Source organism: Micrasema longulum, unplaced genomic scaffold (assembly GCF_059751315.1).
Source record: "Micrasema longulum isolate JH-2025_06_02 unplaced genomic scaffold, ASM5975131v1 h1tg000469l, whole genome shotgun sequence".
In the NCBI taxonomy this organism is placed as follows: domain Eukaryota; kingdom Metazoa; phylum Arthropoda; class Insecta; order Trichoptera; family Brachycentridae; genus Micrasema; species Micrasema longulum.
Window position 1 is genome coordinate 1,295,254 of NW_028277667.1, and position 24,543 is coordinate 1,319,796.

General features: G+C 32.5%; 1 protein-coding gene and 1 long non-coding RNA gene across 3 annotated transcripts; one reads left to right on the top strand and one right to left on the bottom strand.

Annotated features, from left to right (window-relative positions):
• Positions 1–96: 96 nt before the first annotated feature.
• On the top strand, positions 97–10,892 carry Hacd1 (3-hydroxyacyl-CoA dehydratase 1). Its single transcript, XM_088226828.1, has 4 exons — positions 97–415; positions 7,260–7,374; positions 7,978–8,207; positions 10,094–10,892. Exons 1-4 carry the CDS (start codon positions 315–317, stop codon positions 10,344–10,346), a joined length of 699 nt encoding a protein of 232 aa, XP_088082954.1. The 5' UTR covers positions 97–314; the 3' UTR covers positions 10,347–10,892.
• Positions 10,893–19,621: 8,729 nt separating this feature from the next.
• Positions 19,622–23,107, bottom strand: LOC148281373 (uncharacterized). Of its 2 annotated transcripts, none has more exons than XR_015822374.1 (2): positions 22,868–23,107; positions 19,622–19,939 (listed from the first exon to the last, which is right to left on the bottom strand). It is a non-coding gene; the product is annotated as an uncharacterized LOC148281373 (long non-coding RNA). The 2 variants fall into 2 exon arrangements; XR_015822375.1 differs by lacking the exon at positions 22,868–23,107 and adding an exon at positions 21,974–22,482.
• Between the last annotated feature and the right edge of the window lie 1,436 nt (positions 23,108–24,543).

Sequence of the window (24,543 nt, forward strand, 5' to 3'; positions counted from 1 at the left end):
TATTTAGTACAAATAATTCTCTTTACACAAAACAATCAAATTATACATCACGTTCTTGGATCGTATAAATTTGCTTTTATGTCGGTTAGATCTGTTATGCTTTACTAAAGTAGAACTTGACAACTGACGTGCCGTACGTCAGTTTGTACATTTTCCGGTTATTTTAATCAGTATACATTTATGTCTGTGTTGTGTTGCGCCGGTTCGGTGGTTGGCTTGCGTGGCGTCAATATTTGGGCAATACGAATGAAAATCAGTCAATTCCAAAATAATAAATAGCCATTTAATTTATAAAACCGTAATTTCATTTAAACATGGCAGGGGCAGTTTCCAGTAAGCCTAAAACTCCAGCTAAAGGGCCCTCAAAACTAACCAAGACATACTTACTGGCTTACAATGTAGTCCAAACACTCGGGTGAGTAAATAATGACTTAAAATACCTTTATTCTTGTACGATTTCTACATTGCCCCTTGATATAAGACACTTGAAAATGCTTTTCGCTTTTTCAATTACGCGGATCATTTATATTATTTCGTAATATCATTCGACTTACAAGACAATTTTTCAAGTGTTTTCTCACCTTTACAACCTTGTAACTTGTAACACATAGTTGCATAAATCATTAATATTTTTTTTTATTTATCACAATTTTTTTACTACATTAAAAAAAAAAATTCGTTAAAGCCTTAACAAGACCTAAGTATTTTGTTTTCATGTAATTGACATTTTATCATCAGCCTTATGCCTGTACCAAATAGTGCATAGGGAACTGTATTGTGCACGATTGAGAAAATTCAGCGGTTTTTTGAATATTTTTATTTTTTTAGAAAACAAACCCTCACAACGTTTCCCTGTAAGTGTAGGCAAAGAGGATTGAACACCATATCACTCTGTCTTTGTAAACTGATCTCGCTTCCTCTACATTCATACATCTTCTCATGCACGCGCGCTTATTATTCCGACTTTTGATATGTCCATCTTCAACTGTTTGTTAAATTTGGTCATGCCATGTCTTTCTCCGTCTTCCTCTATTTCTGCATCCATCAACATTCGCATCGTAAATATTTTTAGTCGCTCTCCATTCGCTCTACATGTCCAAGTCAACGCTGAGCTCCTTTCTTGATTTTGTCGATAATGCTTATCTCAGCCTCACATAATGTACGGATCTCGACATTTGTGCATATATCGTACATAATTTTATCAGCCTACTTTCATAATAATAATTTAACTATTTTTTATATCGTTTTTTTAAAGTTTATTATTATATAATTTTAAAATTACTCCGCCTGTGACGTCACGAGTTGTCGTCGGTGAGATGTGCTGACATTCAAAAGTAGAACCCCGTAGCTGTCAAAACACACTAAAATTTGAAAAAATGGCTATCCGGAATCCGGAAATCTACCACAACACATAACAATGCCATAATTGGTTGATTATTGTTCACCTGAACCTGTGACGTTTCAAAGTAGTTCGTTTTTTTTACAATGCGGAAGTTCAGTGTTTTTTTTATTATTTAATAATGGACTCTCAAACTAAGCCAAAAATATTTTTTTTATGTATCGTATTATCAGTGCCATGATTTTTAAAAAAATTGGAATTTTGATATTACTAACCCCAAGCCCCACCCAAGTCACAAGTTGTCGCAAATGTCACAAGTTCTCTTCAGTGAGTTCTGCTGGTTGATGAATTGGCTTCCCGTAAACCGGAAATCCATGACAACGCTCTTTCATCAGTTGATTCGGAAGAACTAGGGAGGGAGGTCATTGTTGTTCATTTTTATTAGAATCTTTTTTATTATTTTTTTCATACATTTGAAAAAACTTTGCGGTACAATTTAATACTCTAGTTTTGAATCAACCAACTATAGTGTTGTGATAGATTTCCAGTCTTCAGGAAGCCAACTGTCCAGTTAGCAAGACTTACTACGAGGCGGAATATTTTAAAAATATAAAAGTTAAAAAAATTATAGCGCTGATAATACGATAGATTTTTTTATTTATTTATTTGGCGGCCTCCGTGGTGTAGTGGTCAAGACGCTTGACTCACAGACGGAAGGTTCCGGGTTCGATTCCCGGTGAGAACACAAAAATTAAATGTGATTTTTCTCAAGCCTGGGTGTACTGTGATGTAATTCACCACTGTAATTGGGCCTCCTGGCCTGTTGTGGTGCAAAAATAATAAATAAATTAATAACAAATTAAAATACAATATTACAACTAAATACAATTTTTTACATTAATCAAATACATATATTTACATTAACGTTTCCCATTACGTAAAAGAAATAAACAATTCTTGTGTACATAATGGGGAGTGACGTCTTATAATAGATTATTTTATTTTAATCAATAATATTTTTAGAATAACATAAATAAATTACAAAAAAGATATTAACGATGTTTTCAATCAGTGTTACATTAAGAAGAATTATAGATGTAATTTTTTACTTCTTTCTTAAATATATTGTATTCCTGACTGTACTTTTTATTATCTTTGTTCATTTCATTAAAGAAAAATTCATAAATATATACTTTTTTAATTTTCTTAGTTTGATAGACTATAAAAGAAATAAATAAAAAACAACCGAACTCCTTCATTGTAACGCCTCTGTGACTAATTAGTTTTGTCTATGGTAACAGAAGTACCGATGACTGACTTGTTTTTTTTTGTACACATAATGAATTATGCAATCACCTTTTTATGCATTTAAAATGTAATACTATTGGACTTTGCCTGTGATGCCTTCATTAACTATTGACAGCCAGCCATTTTATTCATTAGCTCTGAATCATACAAAATTATAATATTTTCATGGTTTTTGGTAAATTGGAAGACCAGATTGACAAATGTTTAACTAAAGATGGAGATAATAATTGATAATTTTGATAATTTAAAAATCCAAAACCTTAATTAAGAATTATTACTTATTTTCCACAAAACGTCAACCCTGCTTTCAATTTTCAAAAAAAATAAAAATAAAACTGACCCTGCCTTACCCTTACCACCCTTACTACCAGAACCTATGTATAATAGTGTGCTTTATAATTATTTTGGTTGAGATTATATTGTCGGGCTCGTTGTGTAATGGTCAGCGCGTTTGCCTACCATGCAAGAGGTCTCGAGTTCGATTCCCGACATGGCTGATATGAAATATTTATGTAAAAGGATGTTTTTACACTAGAATATTTCGTGGGTATACTGGCAAAAAGCTTTAACCCTCAAATCCCTGTTTTGAGAAATCAATCATTTAAGTTTTGTTCCAATTTAACTCTTTTATATATTATTTAAATATAGTAAGATGTTAAGTGCTCATTTAAAAACATGTTCTTATTTTATCCGTTTCTTAATTTTATATTAAGTTGTTTAAAACTTTTAGCCTTAAATTTATTTTTAAAACTACAGATATATGAAATTTAATATGACATAGTGTTTTTTGCCAGTTTGTAGAGCGTTAAAAACATTACAAAACTGCATCATTAAGTCAAATCTACATATTTTCGAGTTAACGTTTTTTGCCAGTATACCCATGATTTCATAGTCCCTGGACTGGTACCTGAAGCGTAAGACTGATCATCTTACCTTCGTGTAACAAAAATGATAAGATACGCTGCAACTGTTGTACCAATGCAGTGCCCTATGCACCATTAGGTGCGGAAAGATAATGTTAATCGATTTATATTTACATTTGATTTTAATATTCATAAACTTCCTAAAGGCAGATACAACAAAATGGAAAATGGAAGCACGTACATAATTTAATAATAGCAAAAGTATACATTAAATATTATTACATAAATATACATATAGTTCAAAGGGCTGGACAACACGCTCATATATAAATCTATGCAATATCTCGCAGCAGTCTCCTGCAATCGTCTCTTCCCTTAGACAAAATCCAGACTCGTACACTCTTTCTGAAAATGGCTTTCTAAATCCACAGAAGTATTTCCTGAGCAATAGGGTTGTTGATGGTTGGAATAAGCTGCCACAAGAGCTGATCTCAATGGGTTCAAAAATGGACTAGATTTGTTTTGAAAAAGTTAAAGTGCGTCAACAGCTAACTTTCGTTAAAATAGATTTAAGCATATCAGCTTAAAGCTGCTCGCTTAAAATTAATACAATAATAATAATTATTATTGAAAAGAAAGAAAAAAACATTGATAAGTTTAATCGAGATTATGGCTATTCAGCGATAATAATTGCAGCAGTACTATTCTGAATATAGTGGTTAATTTTTGGATTTTTATTTTTTGTATGCGACTACACTACACTTCATATATGGCCAAACTGACAATTAAACGTCAAATAAATACAAACTTGTGAAACCAAACATGATGATTTTCATTTAAAACGTTAATGCGAACTTCAGCATCACCCTTCTTCTTCTTCATGTTTCAAGAGATCCTAAGATCTATGTTACAGAAAACTAGTTGTTCTCCTGAGATGATGATGTCCAACTGTTCCTCCATCTCTTGGGTGGTCTTCCAGGTGGACGTTGTCCAGATGGGATTTCATTGGCTGCTTAACCCAAGATTCTTTATTAGGTTGAATTGAACAAACTGCATTAGTTTTTTTTCCATTTTTTAAACATACACATTATACATCATTTGACGTTTAATCATCAGTGTACCCATACATGAAGCAAAGTGTAGTCGCATGCAAATAATAACAATCCCTAAATTAACCACTGAGGAGTAGAGGAGATTCAAAATACCACCCCAGGGCCTCGATCATGGTGGGAAGTTAACATTTATCTTCAATTTTATCTACAAAGTTTAATTAAGTTTTCTATATGAAAAGCAGAATATGCCTATGATTTTTTCTTCTAAACATGCCAACCGTCCATGCGCTCTGTAGCTGCAAGACATACTGGGATATTTATTAATTGTACAGCGCCCTTGAGGTGATTTTCACAAAAATGGCGCTATATAAATTATCCAACTATATATATATGTGGGAATTCTGGCAACACCGGGCGGAAGCGGATGCGAGACGCCAGTCAATGTACGAGCGGCGTTGTGCGGAGACCCAGTTGAAATCTTAAAAGTGATTGTATGAATCAAGTCTAATAAAGAAGTTTAATAAGAAATGTTTTCGTTTTATCCTATTCACTGTTCTAATCCTACAACTTGGGGGCTCGTCCGGGATACGAAAAAAAGTGAATTAAATCGAAAAAGTACAAAGAGAGAACCGGCGCGAATTTAATAAGAAAAGGAAAGCTAGTAACAAGTATGCTGTTGATGATTTAGTTGCAGTGAAGCGAAGTCAATATGGACCTGGTCTAAAGCTCTGTGCTAAGTTCTTTGGACCATACAAGGTCACCAAAGTATGTGGGAAAGACAGATATAACCTGCTAAGAGTTGGTGGAACTGAAGGCTCACGGGAGACGACGGCGTCAGCAGACCTGATGAAGCCTTGGAGAGTGGACGACACCGATGATGATTCATCCGAGGCGGATGACTTGCAGGATGACCGAGTTGTGGGAATTCTGGCAACACCGGGCGGAAGCGGATGCGAGACGCCAGTCAATGTACGAGCGGCGTTGTGCGGAGACCCAGTTGAAATCTTAAAAGTGATTGTATGAATCAAGTCTAATAAAGAAGTTTAATAAGAAATGTTTTCGTTTTATCCTATTCACTGTTCTAATCCTACATATATATATATATTTACCGACAGATACTTTAAATGTTCATGCAAATATACTCATTTTCGTACACAAATATCGGTTTTTCTTTATAGATAGTCAAAGATAACTCTGTTAAATCCCATTGTAATTGGGGCCCAGGAGTGGTGTGGAGTTCAAGAATATTATGTTTTAATTGCTCAATACTGGCTGTCCTAGAATTAACTTAACTTATTAGTTAATAGTTACACCTGATGATGGGTAATCAGAACACCTGAAACTATAGTCCTTAAAATATAGCTTGATTAGATTGACAGCTGTCAAACTAATTTCATTAGTGATGGGAAATTACTGATCACTGATCAAATCGATTTTATCAGTTATTTCATGCAATCATGAAACTCTTGTTTCCGAAAATTGATAAAATAACGCGAAAACAAGCCTATTATAGTGTGTTGAATACAATTATTTACCAAAAATAAGACATTTATACTTTTTTCGTGAACATTATCAAACTAATTATTTTTTTATTCGATCAAATTACATTGATCAATTTGTCACATCCCTAACGTTTTTGCAAAATGATGTAAACTTGTGAGAATGTCGTCAATAATTAGGTTTATTTTAGTTTTAAAGCTGATTTTATATATTTATGTTGATTGTCAAGAATTGTATTAAAAAAATAAATTAACTTACCAAATACGAATGATTTTTCGTGTGTCAATATAAATCACTCCTTAGACGTTACTACAAAGTTATGTCGTCAGTTTTTCTGACAACTGTCATTCTAATCATCTTACATTTTAAGGACTATAGTTCGGTAGTCAGATGGCAGAAGGGACCATCTGTATTTTTTTCTGTGTTTTAGTTTTCAAAAGTTTTAATAAATATTTCGGTACACATAGAAAAAAAATTATAAAAACAGCATTATTTAGAATGGTGATTTGTTATTTCAAAATAACACTTAAATATTTTAGTTTATGAATCGAAGTCTTGAAATTGAGCCTTATTTCAGCTCTCCTGAACATTTTTGAAAATTACAAATGTTCCCTTCTGCCATCTGACTACCGAGTTGTGTTATAATAATATATTTAACTTATGTGTGGTCTATATATGCAAAGTGTTTTATTTTAAATATATTTAAAATGTTATTCCACAAAGTAAATGCTAAAACATTAAATAGTATACACCATACTATCCTAAAAAAAATATGTTTTCAACACGCTGTCCTAATCAAATTATATTTTCAATTATATTTTAAACATGCTGTCCTAAAAAGCTAATATTTTTCAACATAAGTACTGTTGTAAAAAAGTTGTATTTTCAACATTATCAGCATGTCCTTATCCGCACCGTATAGTGCATAGGGCACTGCATTGGTACCTACAGCAAATGCGGCGTACATGAAGGTAAGGTGATCAGTCTTATGGTTCAGGTGCCAGTCAGGGAACAATTAAATATTGCAGTGTAAAATCACCTTTTAAATCAGCATTTTTTGACGACCTTCTTAGGAATCCAACCCATACTCATAATATTTAACATAATGTCCTAAAAAAATTTCAACATATCCTAAAAATATCCAACATTGTGTCTTCAAAAAATTTCAACATGTGTCCAATTCATTTTTGTTCTCAGATGGTCGTATTTGCTGTATCAACTTATCACCTACTATCTCCAAGGAAGTACAAAGTCACTATGGCAAACTGTTTGGTGGACCGTAATGATCTTCCAAAATGCGGCTGTTCTAGAGGTATTTTTTTATTTCTTTACAATTCTCAATAAAGAGTTTCAGATATGACAATAATTATATTATGTATTATAGTATCTTAATCCTAATACATTTTTTCGCATATTGCTATCCTACTCTTACAACATAGTTACGTATTCACAACTCCTCTAACATGTGCAGTAGGTTTGCGTACTCTCGCATTCCAACCTCGATGCCTTTCTGACATCCCTTCAGCCACCCGCGCTTACCCCATGCCCCGCGAGACCCCTAAATTTGTAATCCCCCCTTAATTTTGGCCTTTATTCAGATTCCGATGATACTTTACTCCTTACTTTTTAGAATTTAATAATCTACTTAGTAATCTTTGTGATGATGTTAGAAAGTTGTGTCTATAATCAACACTTTTAAATCTTTTTTTTTTTACTGTCAGCCCTAAAAAGTTAATATTTTCAACTTACTGTCCTAAAAGATTGATATTTTTAACACATTCTTCCAAAAAGTTGATATTTTCAACAAACTGCCCTAGAAACTTCATATTTCTAACTCACTGTCCTAAAAAGTAGACTTTTTCAACATATTATGTTATTTTACCAGCTGCTATTAAAATAAAAATGTATTTTGCAGATTGTCCACACTATCACAGGAATGGTAAAATCCAGCATTTTGACCACCATCATGCAAGTCTACTCCAGAGTATTTCTAGTCTTATGTGTCTTCCTCACCAGCAAGGCCTCGGTTGAAAGCATCGGCCTGCCGGTGTCACTCCTGGCTTGGTCCATCACGGAGATAGTGCGCTACGGATTCTACGCCACCAACCTAATGGGGAACGTGCCTAACATTCTCATTACATTAAGGTAACTTACTTAATCCGAATCTCCTAGCCAGCCCCTATTATTTTTAGTTGCATTATTAATTTTTTACATTGCTTATAATGTACAAGGTTTATATTTACTTCAACAAGATAATAATGTATTTCTTTACTTCAAAGAAAAACTTTATTAGATTGTTTTGTTTATAATGCATAAAGTTTTAATATTATAAATAATCAATTACCCTAAAACGGCTTCCATATGTGGAGAGACTGGAAACTCTCGGTCTCACAGCACTGCAGAAACGGCGAGAAAAGGGTAACCTGATAGATACATACAAGATACTCAACAGCCACTATGGCTGCCCAAATTTGGATACCATGTTCGAGCTTAAACAAGATGCTCGTCTTTGAGGCCACAGTCTCAGGCTGGAGAAAACGAGATTCAATCTAAATCCACAGAAGCATTTGCTAAGCAATAGGGTTGTTGATGGTTGGAATAAGCTGCCACAAAAGCTGATCTCAGTGGATTAAAAAATGGACTAGATTTGTTTCATAAAAGTTAAAGTGCTCCAACAACTAACTTTCGTTTAAATATATTTAAGCATATCAGCTTTAAGCTGCTCGCTTACAATTAACAAAATAACAATAATAATAATTAAATTTAAGTCAAAGCCCTATTTTTAATATTTTCCCTGTTAAGTCTATCCCTACCTTAAACACAATTACCCCCTCCCCTACCAGGGAACAGCCAAATGTGAACCAAGTGTTTTTACAGTTATTTACTAGGAAAAGGACAATAGATCCTGTAACCTGCATACCAAAATAAAACAGGGTCCCTTCGAGTTCGAGTATCGTCTATTATCTTGTTAACCTTAATAATAAGTTAAGGAATGCTATCTTTGTTTAGTTTTTTATATTTTACTTTTTGTGCTGTTACATGTTCACTTAATTGCCATACTTACTAGTTCTTTGCTCAATGTATTATTATTGTTTTTTTATTGTTAATTTTTTTAAATCATTTTTATGTTGTTGAAATTCCATTTGTCGATGCGTTTTGAAGCTGCGAGACTTTTTGTGATGTTAACTATCATATTATTTTTATCATATTATGTAAATGTTATCAACTATCAAATATCTAAATTTACTAATTGGGGTCTAGAATTTCAACCGTCCATGTGCTCAGTAGCTGCGAGACTTGTTGTTATCTAACTTCCAATTTTATAAATTTGCTATTTATTTCGTTTTTAAAATATCACTTAAACTCTAAACTTCATTGTCAAATAAAAATTTTAAAAATAAAAATGTAAATAGGGGCTAGATTTCTTATTGTCCATGCGCTCTGTAGCTGCAAGACATTCTGTTATCTAGCTCATATATATCATAATTGGAGACGAGGAACTAGAATCCCAACCGTCCATGCGCTCTGTAGCTGCAAGACGTGTTGGGATATTTATTTATTGTACAGCGCCCTTGAGGTGATTTTCACAAAAATGGCGCTATATAAATTATCCAAACATCATTATTATTATTACCCCTACCCCACCCTTATTGACACCGACTGTTCACTGTTTCTTTTACGTATGTATAGTTAATTATTATTTACGTATGTATAGTTAGTTATTATATAACCCTGAAGAGGACAACGTAAGTTGCCGAAACTAGTCGGTTGTGACAATAAAAAAGGTGGTTCATAAAACAAAGTAATTTTATTTATTCCTTCAAAAAAATTGTTGTTACTTTTTCTATAGATTCTTTTAAATAACAATCATTCCAGAGCTGCAAAGTTCTATTTATTTTCTCTTGGCTACACTTAGTGGAAAGTCAGCGAAATCAGAAGCTGTCTTCTTGAGAGTTGCTTCCTGAGCCTTTTTATCCACTCTTTTATTACCAATAAAAATGTATGTATTTTTTGTTTGTTCTTTTCATCAGATACAACCTGTTTTACATCCTCTACCCGATGGGCGTGTCTGGGGAGCTGTGGATGATGTATCAGTCCCAAGCGGAGATAGCCAGCTCCGGAATGTGGAACGTTTCCCTGCCCAACAAGTGGAACTTCACGTTCCCGTATCGCTCCTTCCTGATCGGCTACATGCTCTCCTACTCACTTTTCTTCCCTTACCTGTTCTTTCACATGCTAAAACAGAGGAGCAAAGTGTACGCCCCAGAAAAGAAAACTAAATAGTTTGTGACTCGTTTTACACGATAGATACGTTCCACGCAATGTGTAAAAAAAACTTAAATAATGAAAAATAAGAAGGCTAAAAGCAAAAATATCACTGTCTATGATCACTGTTGGTGCAAAACCAACTAAACGATAACGAGTAATGATAAACTGTTCAAAAAGGCTATAAAAAAATGGATAGTGGAGCTGGGTAGAAGTAAAATGGATTGTCTCATTCTCCCAAACCAATATTGAATCAACTGCTCCACAAATGTATAGTCTATGTTATGTTTTTGTTCTTTTATTGTACGTTTTTTAATATAAATAATATAGGTATACATAAACGAAATAAAAACATAAACACGTAGTGTATAAAACTGTCTGAACATTTTGTTAATTATCTCTGTATCTTTGTGTATTTTCACATGTAAAAATATTTTTAAAAAAAAGCATATTGTTTAGTGTCTTCGGCACGGGTAACCTTAGTGAGGTCACATTATTTTTATTATTAATTATTGTTAATTAAGTGGAAAAAAATTTAATAAATAAATAAACCAGTAGCGAAAATGCTATTTCTTTTCATTTTAATGTGCATCTCATGTGTGGTATCTTCTTCTTCTTCCAAGTCGGTCCCTCAATGCTGAGGATCGTGATCACCATGAACACTTCTAATTAGTCTGTTCCACTCCAATCTGTCCTCGGCCCGACGTACTGACTCATCAAATTTTAGCCCCGTAGCCACCTTTATTTGGTCAGTCCATCTATATGGGATTCTACCCCGGCTTCTCCTACCTTCAACTCGGCCAGACATTATTGTCTTTTCTAGATTGTCTGGCTCACGTCTAGCAATATGTTCAAAGAAAGACAGTATCCTTCTCAAACACACCACTGATAGACGAGTTGTAATATGGAGCTCTTCCAGTATCGATGCATTCGTCCTTCTGGCTGTCCAAGGCACTCGCATCAGCCTTCTCCAACACCACATCTCGAATGCATCGATCCTCTTCCTCTCGTAGGCACGCATTGTCTAGGTTTCAGCCCCATATAGAAAAACGGAAAATACCAGGGCTTCCATCAACCGCTTTTTTGTGTTTATTGATATACCTCGATCTCGCCAAATCTTCTCCAAACGGTTCATTGCTTCTTTGGCCATTTGAATCCTGCGACCATCATCTCAGGTCTGCAACTGCCGTTGTTGGAGATAAGCGAGCCGAGGTATAATCCGCAGCAAAAAGACCATTAATTTTTTCAGACAATATGTAATAACTTAAAGAAATAGTCTTTTTGCTACTGGTTTTGTTGGTTTTCCCAAAAACAGCGATCATGGACTGTGGCGTTTTTGCTTGTAACCCCTCAAATTGTGAATAAGTTTCCTTGTACAAAATCAATTCAGAATATAAAAACCTTAAATATCAGCACCAATCTGATTTCTCGATAAATGGTTAAAACTTCTTTGGTGCAGAGATAACGCATTTCTTCTCTTACATAAGACAAAAAATTGAAAATATAATACAAGAACTGTGGAAATATAAGAGCCTCGTGCTAAAGAGGTCACTGACTGCTTTCCATATTGAAATTAGCCGCGGAGAGTCCGAGAGGTTAATGATAACTGATAGATGGCCGACACATGTTCTTATTTGAATGTTTTTTTTTGTTGATTAATTTTTAAAGTTCTTAATTATATTTTTATACAATTAAAAAATATTTTTTACTGTTTTTCATATATGCACATATTACATGTTATTGTGTTTTTGGCTAGTGAAATAATTTATTTTCGACTGCCTTAGAACAGGGCTATTAATCCTAGTTTAACGTCAATGTAACTTAATACTGATGTAATATTTTTTGTATGTACGATAAGATAGATAAATAAATAAAATAAATGTTAATTTTATTTTTCAAAATTTACTTTTATTTGTTCGCAGTTGTGCTGTAAAAGTCGTGTCTCTCATTTATGAAATGACGGCTATAGTTGTCATAATCGTGTACTCGTTTGGTGATGGTTTTAGCCGTCAGTCCAAAAGAAATCGGTAGTGAAACTTCGGTCGGTCACTACAAATAAGATTTACTTCAAACCATCACCTGCGGTCCAATCGGAAGTGACATATTAAAAAAAAAAAAGAAAGTTATGATATGTGTCCATATGAGTGGATTCTATGACAAGCAGTGTCCGCTGAGTGGACCCTATGGGAGAAGAGTGTCTGCGAACGTGTTAAAAAAATGCTAACAAAGATAATTTACTACCAGACAATAGATGTACCCGTTTACGCTACGCATATGTGGTATAACATCGTTTTCTTCACTCGAAATGACCAGACTTTCCGCATACCTCTCTACGCCTATTGAGTAGTAAGTACATGGAGGGGTGTAGAAAAAATCTCGCCATTAAAAAAATAATAAACATCAAATAAAAACTAAAATAAACTTGAAAGTTTTACATAACTATAGCATAATTTGTTGGCCTCTGTACAATTACAATTACAATGCCAATGTAAAAAAGCTAAACAAATAAAATATTTATTGAAAAAGGTGTTTTTACGCTAGAATACTCATAGTCCCTTGACTGATACCTGTAGCGTAAGACAGGTATCAGTCAAGGGGCTTCAGTCATCTTACCTTCATGTTATGAAAAAATTATCAAGGTACGCTGCGAATGGTGTACCAATGCAGTGTCCTATGCCCCATTAGGTGCGGATAGGGAATCGTAATGAGAGCATAATTACTTTTCGACTGGCAGATTGTCCCTTTTAAAATTTAGACTAAACTTTAGTACATTGGTACTCATAAAGACAAAATATTTAAGTAAAATTTGTCGAATAGTTAAAAAAATTACCCATAAAAACTTTCTGTAAATTACAGCACTCTTTTACACGGTGCAAAAAAAACTATTGTTTTTCTTTCGAATATTAATTCATCAACGAGTAATAGTAATATTATGCAATAGGCAAAATGTTACATCATGCGTAAAGTGTATTCACCGGCCTATGATAAGTCCTAAACCCTGTTAATGCCTAGACTTCCATATTGTCTTCTCGAAAATGTCCATCTCTGTTCATTTACATTAGACTTAATTACTCCCTAAGGTGAAATCCAGTCCTTGTCTACGAACGTTCGGAAACACTCAAAATGGTGAGGAACGCATAATGGCTAGCCACATTACAAAACGGCTCTGCATTGTAAAAGAACTACCAAAGGTTAATGAGTATATTTTTGTTTATTGAAAATTATGCTAAATTGTCTGGGTTAAAGGAGTTAACAATAATTCATCCAACTTTTCAATAGAGGAAGCTTCTTTATTTTTTATTCAAGTGACAACAAAGACCACTAAATATTGTAATATATTATAAATTATCCATAAAGGTCAACGCTAGCCATACCTACTTAACTTTGTAAATTAAGTACGGTAAACCGTACATTATAAAAAAATGGTTCTTAAACTTGATGAAACTTGAAAAAAATATATATATATAATGGGTAAGAGGACACAGTGTAATTCTACGTACTGAAAAAGCGGATGAAAAGGCTCGGGAAGCTATGCTTAAAAGAACAGCTCCCGATTTTACATAGTTTCCTCAAAGTTTTGCTAAAAGAAACATTATAAACGTGCAATTCCGAAACGAACATTATTTGAACAAAGCCACAGGATTTTGGTTCTTTGATGCCTTTGCATGTGAATTTCATTCTAAATGTGGAGACATTGCAAGGTTCTCCGAGTCTTCATAAAATCATGTTCCAGTCTGTCACCTTAGAAGCCTGAAATCGTCTGCTTCTTGTTTGATGCTTGGGAAAATTTTTATCACTTTACACATCTTGCTATTTTTCATCCATGTTTCTTTCGTTATTTTACCTGTAATTTTTTTCCATAAAATAACTTGTTAAAATCCTTCAAAGATTATATGCAATGCTTTCTATATCCATTATCTATATACTTGAAGCCATTTGTAACGACCGTTTAAGAACCAATTTTTCCAGTTTTTGATTTATGTGTGTAGCATTAAATGAATACTCATTAAAAACACATTGAACTTGCAACATAAATAATTTTAACTGTACATGGTTATTCAAAATAATGGACTCAATTTTGCATGTACTATTTATTTATTGAACATTATCATAATACTAAATGTTATTAAATATTTGTATATTTATTTATTTATTTATTTATATCCGGCATTTCTGCCATTTACATTTATGTGGTATAAAGAGTGCTTAGAAATAAAAATATTTAAAAAAAAAAAAAATCGAGTGTGAAATATTAATATACTCGTACTGTACACATTATTAATTACTTGAAATACATACATATTTTAAAGAAATTATACAATAACAAAATACATTAATCAATCAAATTATAACTATTCCAACCCAATCTTCTGAAGATGATTTGCTCTTTTTGATAAAAATATGTTGGTCACTTTATTTTTTAAGTTAGGCAGAGATAAACTAAATATATCAAAATGTGATGCATATTCATTCCCGGTATTCTGTAATCTAACAATATGTGAGTTATATTGAGCTACCGTTCGAGAATTTTGACAAAAAAATATTGTAGATGTTCTGCTTAATCTAGGTGGTACATAGAATGAAATCAATTTCAGTAGATCAGGGGTATCAAACATTGGTTTTATTATTTTATATAAAGTCATAAGATCGGTCAATGTTCTTCGTTCTTGCAATTTAGTTAATTTAAGAGAGTCTAAAATTTTGTTATAATTTAATTGATTAGTAGAAAAACCCATCTTAAAATTAATATATCTAAGAAATTTATTCTGAATTCTCTCAATAGAATCTGAGAAAGTGATTTGATAAGGTGACCATATTGGAGAATTATAATCTAGTTGGCTTCTAACAAGAGATGTGTAAAGATATTTTAAAGTGTTTATATTATTAAAATCTTTTCCGGTTCTAAGTACAAATCCTAATAATTTTACAGCTTTGTTAGATATTTTTATAATGTGCTCTTTAAATAATAATTTTGAATCGAACAAAACACCCAGATCGCTCACGGTAGAAACATCAGTAATTTTTATTTGATTTAACATGTAATTAAATAGAATCGGATATTTTATTTTATAGAATCTCATAGCTTGACATTTGCTTATATTGAGTTGTAATTTATTTTGTTGGCACCAGATGTTTAATTTGGACAAATTATGGGACAAAATGTTACAATCGTTAATGTTTTTTATCTCTTTGAATATTTTCATATCATCTGCAAATATGAGTACATGTACATTATCAAATATATCAATTACATCATTTATAAATATTAAAAAAACCACTTACCGACTTTTCTATGTCTACCGGTTTCGAGTTTTGGCCGAGACCAAATTGGAGAAGTATATCGAGCCATCGCGATATACTTCTCCATTCTAAAGGACTCGTATGGACCATTTAGAGTCTGTCCAACATCGTTTTCTAAGAAAAGTGACATGTTTGCTCGGATTGCAAAGGGGTAATTATTATTCAATCTGCCAATCCATCTTCATTGTAGAAACACAAAGTCAAAATATGATATTTATCAAATCTTCTAAGAGGAACTTTTGTTTTTATGCCCCAATGTCCAGAATGAGTAGATTAGTCAATTCGTCACAAAACTTGGAATTCTTCGGGGTAGATCTTCCGGCTTTTTGTAGATCTCTTCGCCATTAACACAGTGTGGGTTGAAGATGTATTGGCGTGGGCCATTATTTTATAATCTTGTTTGTATTTGCTACATAGTTTTATTTTCTTTTTGTTCAGTTTCTTGTACACATGTTTCTTCATAAAACTGTTGTAATTGGCTTAGGCCGTATATGTAATAAATAAATAAAAAAATAATGCAGCGTATTTCAACCACCTGTTACGTGAAGGTAAGATGATCAGTCTTACACGTCAGGTGCCAGTCCAGGGATAGTGAAATATTGCAGTAAATCACCTTTAAAATGAATATTTCACGTTTACCCTGCTAGGCATCGACCTGGGACCTCAATTTTAGTTATCTCGGGGGCTAGGAAACTTTTTGATGTAGTCACAGGAAAGCCGAGTAAGCTGATAGAAAAATACTAGAATGATATTTATTTATATATACGCCCAATGAACATTTTTAAGGACATATGTATGCATAGAAAATTATTAAAAAGGAAAAAGACACAATGGTATATAGTAGACTTGGTGGGAGTGGAAGCGGGAGAGAGGTAATTATAATTGAATTTGATTCAGTGATCGTTTGAAAGAAGACAACTTGTTATCAAAGAAATTAAGACTGGTATATTTGTTGGCAGACCTAAGAATTCTGGGCATAGGGAAATGAAAACCATAGTTAATTCTATGGTTATCGGTATGAAAGAGTGAGTTTTGTCTGAGGTTTCTAGTTGGGATATTTAATTTTATTGAACTCAGTAGTTCAGGCGCATCAAAGAGGGAGTTCAGAATTTTAAATAGGACTAGAAGGTCGGATTTATTTCGAGGGTCTTGAAGAGAAGATATATTTAAGCTAGTTTCTTACTCATTATATGTACTCTAGTGTATGTATAAGCCCAACCTCCAGCCTATCTTTCTTAAAAATCGATGTTGAACTGATTAAATATTTTTGATGTGAATATCATAAAATGGACACCAGATAACAGGAATATTCTAGGTGCGGGTGAACTAGGAAACACAAGAGAGTTTTAAAGGTATTGATATATATATATTTATTTATTTGCACCACGACAGGCCAGGAGGCCCAATTACAGTGGTGAATCACATCACAGAACACCCAGGTTTGAGAAAAATTACATTTTAAATATTGTGTTCTCACCGGGAATCGAACCCGGAACCTTCCGTGCGTGAGTCAAGCGTCTTGACCACTACACCATGGAGGCCGCCTTTCACTATTTTTGATGATATAAAAATATTGAAAGGTAAACAAGTCGTGCATTTTGATTTAGTATGTATGACAGAAAACAAAATAGACTATCATTCAATTGTTTTAACAATGTAATTTAAATCATTTGATCTTATTGAATTTTACAGCCTAACAGTTAGTAGATAGCTAGATTACAAACTGTTTTATAATCAGACCAGTCTGATGATGTTGCTGGCGCAATAAAACTGGCAATTTATCTACAAAAACTAAATGGATTGAAGTATCAACCTGACGTATTAAAAATTATATCAACAGATATTTTCTTTTATAAAAGATATCATTTGGACATTGGACCAGTGTAAATCAAGATAGCAATATTTTTAAAGTGCTGAGCCAGCATTGCAATTGCAGAAAATTTATATCTTATCAATGCTATTTATATTATAAAGCAAATTATTAATAAGCTACAATATTCGTTTTTAATTATTCCATTAATTAGTCAATATTATGAGTATATTACCTTGTCTCGAGGACTTTAGTTAAAAAGACCCAAGTGAAAAATACTTAATGTCTCTTTTGCAAAAAACTTTTGTTTTTTTTTATGTTTTATTTTTAATGTATCTGGTAATAAAATTTACTTAAAGCTACCCAAAGAATTTAAAAATTAAATTTATTGGACATGACCAATTCCCCAATATAATGACTAAACTTTTTTTCTTTTAAGACACAGATTTTTATTTTATTATTATTTCAAAAAAGCTTTAAAAAATTGAAAATGCTTTTCCAGGTTGTATAAATTTTATTCAGCCTCATGGTGTAGTGGTCAGCCTATCACGCAAGAGGTCTCTGGTTCGATTACCGACGTGGTTGACATGAAAATATTTATTTAAAAAGATGTTTTCGTAGTCTTTGGACTGGCACCTGAAGCGCAAGATTGATCATCTTACCTTCGTGTTGAGCAAAGTGATCAAGATACACTGCGATTGGTGTACCAATGCAGTGCCCTATGCACCATTGTGTGTGGAATGGGAATGATAATGATGATTATAAATGTTACTATCACCATGCCAGCAATGGCGTAGACAACTCTTTAAATCAGTCAGAGACTAGTGACATATGTAAGCGAAAATGTAATATTTTATCAATATGGTAATTAGGGGGAAGTCCTGCAATACCGGCCGGCCTACAGTATCAGCCGGTTACTGCTAAGGAAAACTGACACCGGATATTGTTGATGTGACAGTATCTCGTTGTGTAATGTCCTCACACAAGTGTATGTTTAGCGCAGTGTGAACCTGTAGCTGCTTGTTTACTTTTAATACAGAGATATATACCATCGAGGGAGGATTGTCGGTGCAGCTGTAAAGTTAGCTTGTCATGAAGTGACAACGTGTTTTTTATGCATGGAATTCCATAACGAAGATTGGATCCAATGCAAAAGTTATAAAATGTGGGTGCATGAAACTTGTGTCTGTATTTATGAGTTGTCTAATGACTAGGTTTATTTTTGATTTTCGTAACATTTAATCATTAATATTTCTGACGGCCGATACTGAAGGCCGATACTGGCGGCCACTTTGCTATTTTTGTAATTAAACTATTCTTTCTCTGGCAACTTATTTTATTTTTTCCTGGCATTTTATAGCTAAGGAGTTCTGCGTGTTTCAATTAACATTTTGTAAATTAGCTCTCCGATTTTTTTAGAATTACGAAAAAACCTTAAGGTGACTTCCCTATATAGTATTGTGTCCCCTTTCCCTATATAGTGACAGTTCCATATAGTATTAAAAAAATACATTTAATATTTGGTACGTTAAGCCTTGAATTTTTTTCTGGTAGCCACCAGATATGTATATCCGTCAGGACCTATAAAAGGATCACGGATAGTAGCGAGAAGCTCCATTCGATATTCATAGAGAGTGGGAAAGGGACAAGGTCCGTAGAATGTTTTCAGAAGATCGATTAGGATATCGGCACAGACTACAGATATCGGTATCGGCAGCACCACAAGGCAGTGTTGCCAACTCCTCAAGACCAAATGTCGCTAAACGGAGGTTCAAAAGTCGCTAGAAGTCTCTAGATCTTAAGATGTTAGACGGAGGGGGGTAGAAGCGAAAGGAGAGGGGGGTTGCTGATGGGAGGGGGGGGTATAGTGATGGGAGGGGGGGGTATAGTGATGGGAGGGGGGGCAAAGATTTTTAGCCTAATTAATACTTAAAAGTAATTAAAAAATAAAAACATGTTTAAGTTTTTATTTTAAAGAAATTAATCTAGTAAAAGTAAGTAATGTCATAAGTAAAGGAAATTAGATAAAAAATGTATATTCTCCGTGCTACTGATAAAAATATAATCAGTAGTAAATGATTATTACCATAATATTAACAACAAAAGTATTTAATTGTGATGAAGTACTCTTAATTTAACAAAACAGACATCATAATATATTATGTTCACAAAAAAAAAAAACGGAACGCTTTTGCTATGCAAAATAGTAAAATAGCATCTTTATGGCCATATGCATTATATATGCATTTTTATACCGGTGTAAACTAAAACAAAATAATTGTAATTTTTATTAAAAGCAAGTCATATCACATAAAATCAAAGCGTTATAAATAATTACATGTCATATTGATGACAAAAATATTTCATTTTAATAAAATAAACTTGAAATGTCTGTCTTCCCATTCCTTTTTATATTTTTGGGAATAAAATTTCTTCATCACACGGGATTCCAGTTTTACTTTTGACAGCTCGCTTAAAAGTCGCTAGAACTTATTTGTCGCTAAAAAAATAAAAAAGTCGTTTTCAATGTCAAAATGTCGCTTAATCTAGCGACAAAGTCGCTAAATTGGCAACACTGCCACAAGGTGAAGCATAATTACTACAAGGGATTTTTTTTTATAAGTGCGGTCAAATCCTTCAGTTTGAGAAAATAAGAAGTGTATGGACATATTCTAAGTATATACATAGATTCTTATAATTTTATTAATAAAAAATACGTAGGGATATACTGTTCAATAGTATTTTATATAATTTCCTACAAAAAAAATACATTTTTTTTTTTTTTTTAATTATATATATAAAGTCGAGTATTCTATGTAGACTCGTGTAACCGCACAAAAGTTAAATCCACAATATTTTAGTATCTCTCATCTTTTGTTCAAATATGAACTTCCTCCAAAAATTTTCCCTAGTAAATTTTATTTGTATTTACAAGAAAAACGTTTGTTTAACTTCAATTCTTGTGAACAAAAACAAGGAACCGGTTTAATGTTTATTTTTATTTAGATTATTAACATTGTTGATTATATATGATATCGTCGGGTTTCTGGCACAAATTGGTAACTAACATATCACTAGTTTCATAACTAGCAGTGAACTATCTTACGAAATTGTACTTTGAAAATTAAAAGCTCATCCCAAATCAACAATAGGGAAATATATACTGCGAATACCTTTATATAATATATTAAATGGTTTTTACAAAATTCATTGTATTTTCAAAATCAGTTGATTTATTAATTAATATTAATATGGATACTGTGTAGAAATTTTTTCATACGCTATTTTAAAAAATAAATTATGAAAAAGTATATTCCTAGAAAAACGCAACATGTTTAGTACTGATAATAGTGACATCAAGATTCGTAATGTTGTTCTAAAAAAGTTAGAATGGTTTGGAACAAAGTTGAATATTAACATGAATCGTGACATATTGGGGACATGGCCAATGCAATGACAGTTTTTACAGGAATTCAAAATTACAAATTTAAAAATATTTTTTATGCTACTAATAAACAGTAAAAATTTTTTTTTTACTCAACAATATTTCACCCTTATTACTTAAGAAATGTAAAAAAAAAAGCGGTATTTCTCTATTGAAATAAAACCACAATTAGTAACCAGAAATAGTTCGAAAGTTTGAAGTAAAGTTGAAAGTAAAAAATTGTAGAAGTAAAATGGATTGTCTCATTCGCCGGAACCAATATTGAATCAACTGCTCCACAAGTGTATAGTTTATGTTATGTTTTTGTTCTTTCATCGTGCGTTTTGTAGTATAATTAATATAGATGTATATAAATTAATTATAAACATAAATACGTAGTGTTTAAAACTGTCTGAATATTTTGTTAATTATCTCTGTTTATTAAGTTAGTCTTCTTTGTTTATTCTCAAATGTAAATATATTTTTTAAAAGGGTATAATTCTTAAGTGTCCTCGGCACGAGTAACCCCATTATTGAGGTGAGGTCACATTATTTTTATTATTAAATATAATTTAAAATGGATAAAATATGAATATTATTAAACAGTTTTTGTAATAAAATACAAAATATTTATAAACGATTATTTGATGCCAATTATGAAGAGATATCCTTTTTTGAAAATTTGGAGTAACCAACTTGTGCCAGAAACCCAACGATATTATGATCTTTGTTTTATTGTAATGCCATTGAACTCCCACAGTATTTATGCCCAGTAATGCATTTAGGATGTTTTGCTTTGCATGCAAAATATGGCAGAAGCACGAAACCATATTCAATTCATTGAACTGTTATATAATAAAGGACATTTGAAAGTATTCAAATATGTAATAGAGACAATATTTTGAGCTTGTCCAAGTTTTTGTAGACAAGGACTGGATTCAACTCCCTTGGGAGCTGTTAATATGTTTATATTAACAGCTCAATCAAATAACAAAATCAAAATATTGTTGGTAAATCCACCTGGTCCATGAAGAAGTATAGATTTTTTTTTTTAATTAAAAATTTGTTGTCTAGTATGCAAGTTAAATAATTAAATTACACTAATCTCACCCGCATAAATAAAGGTTTCAGCTCTTTAACTTCACAAACATCAACAGATGAAAGAATTGAAGGAATATAGATGTTCAAATATGGGCAGAATGGTGAATGTTACACAGTGTGTAAAGTGGCCACTTAAACCAGCCAATGACAGGTCATAAGCCCTGTAGATGCCTAGACTTCTATATTATCTTATCTTAAATGTTCTTCATCTCTGTTGTAATACAGATTCTTAATGTAAAAACATAATCTTTTAAGAGATCCTAAAATCTGCGATACAGATAACTAGTTCGGTAGTCAGATGGCAGAAGGGACCATCTGTAATTTTCAAAAATGTTTAGGAGAGCTGAAATACTACTAAATTTCAAGACTTTTATCCACAAACTAAAAGATTTTAGTGTTACTTTTCAATAATGAATGACCATTCTAAATGATGCTGTTTTTTTTTTTCTATATGTATTTACTGAAATATTTATTACAACTTTCGAAAACTACAAATTAGAAAAAAATACAGATGGTCCCTTCTGCCATCTGACTACCGAGTTGTTCTCCTGAGATGATGAGGTCCAACTGTTCCTCCACCTCCTGGGTGGTCTTCCAGATGAGATTTCACAGTCCCTCCAGTATCTTCGTCTGGATCTGCTCCATGACACAATATCCTCTATTATACACGTATCTCTTATTAAAGTATTCCGGATTAGGTCTCAGGCCGTTTTTCTAGTAATAAACCTTAAAACCTTCATTTCAGCAGTTCTGAGTAGCCCTTTGGTACGAACAGTGTCAGCCCGCGCTTCCACAGCACAAGTCATGATGGGTCTCACACGTGTCTTGTATATTCTGACCTTATCCTTATATTCCTCAGATTAAGTAGACACCTTACAAGCGCGAAGAAATAAACTGAGTCACCTTTGAGGTCCTTAAAATGGTTTCAGACAACATGGAGATAAAATTTCAACGATGTCTCGAGGACTCCACACAACAAATAAAAGATCTCAATATCATGGGTTTACTGGCATAAAACTTTAACTCTCAAATTCCTGTTTTAAGAATTCAAACATTTATTTTTTTTTTAAATTTTACTATCGTTTTTGCTATAAGATATAAGAAATTCATATGAAATGTTAATAATAAAATGTAAAAATTAAATTGATAGCTAAAAATTAGATTTTGGTAACAATAATTGTATTTGTTGACAACAATTTGTTTCTGTGACAACTAGTAATAGTTCTACATTATCTCTGTCTGTGACAGTTTCAAGAGTCAATTATTGTCTAGTTGGAAACAATTTTGTGTTTTTTTTTTGATTTTGTGTATTTGTAGGGAATGAGAAAATACCAAGAATTGTTGTAGTGTTGTATTTTTTATCTAAAAAGAAATTAATCTTAAGTACCTATTTACAATATCTGTACCTTAAAGCTGAAATGCTGGAAATCACATTTGGTAAATTGTTCAGGAGAGCGATTTAAAGTTTTAACTGTTTCAAATGTATCTCTCGAAGCAAAAACATAATTTATTGATGTTTTTTTGGATTTATAAGCTTTTGATAAGAATATTTAAGAAAAAAACAGTTAAAATATGGACCATCAAATAACTACGGGACTTTGATGTTTTTTGTTTTAACCGCCCGGCCCGTGCCCTAATTCCTCGTTGGACTTTAGTATAAAAAGTAATGTAGAATATTGAATGAAAAAAAATGTATTTACAAAACTTTATTTTGGCAAAAACATTCAATTACGGGCCATTAATTAAAACATTGATTATTTACGAAAATCAATAGCAAATATAAATTTAATGATATGATATTAATAAAAATAAAATAGTTATTGAAAGTAAGCAGTGTGTGAAAAAAAGGAAATTAAAATAATGGAATTAACGGCAAAAGAAATGACATAATGAATGGTTAAGTATAGTTGAATATGACAATAAAACTTAATCTTCTGCAAAATCCCTCGCTGCTTCAGAGGTAGATTGTTACAAAAATTGTGGAATTTATTCAGTATCCACTGCTTTAGTACCAGCAAAGCGTTGAATTTTGTTAAAAGCATGAGTATTATTACTGCACTGCCGGTGTTTTAGAACAAGCTATTTCAGTAGTGGTATACCGGAGGACTCCAATATTTTTAGCAGTAATAGAATCGGAAAATATGAACAAAATGATATTTATAACTTGCAAGCAAAAAATGTGACTTCTAGCCTTTCAGCTTTAAGGTACAGATGTATTCTGAAATAGGCAATACAATATTTATATTTTTTAAATTTGTATCTTCTTTTTTGTGGCTTTTTTCACCTCTCATCTGCGGTGTTCTAGCCTGTGTCCTGTTTTTTTCTTATTTACAACACTTAATTCCATTAGTTGCAAGATATTTACACAAAATTGTATATACAGGTTTATTGGTTAAGGACAGGCGTTAGGTTATTGATAGGGAGTGGAATGTTAATATTGGAGATGTCTAAAAAGAATTTGGAATAACAATCTATTATTGGACATCCAAAAAAGATGTAGTTTGAATCTTCCTCGTCAAGCTGACATTTGCACATGGCAGAATCTCAAACATGGGTTCTGAACAAGTGAGAACGCATCA

Coding starts and splice junctions, on each gene's coding strand:
- Hacd1 (XM_088226828.1), top strand. CDS start 315: ATGGCAGGGGCAGTTTCCAGTAAGCCTAAAACTCCAGCTAAAGGGCCC. Junction 7,375..7,977: donor AAAATGCGGCTGTTCTAGAG/GTATTTTTTTAT, acceptor TGTATTTTGCAG/ATTGTCCACACTATCACAGG. Junction 8,208..10,093: donor AACATTCTCATTACATTAAG/GTAACTTACTTA, acceptor TCTTTTCATCAG/ATACAACCTGTTTTACATCC.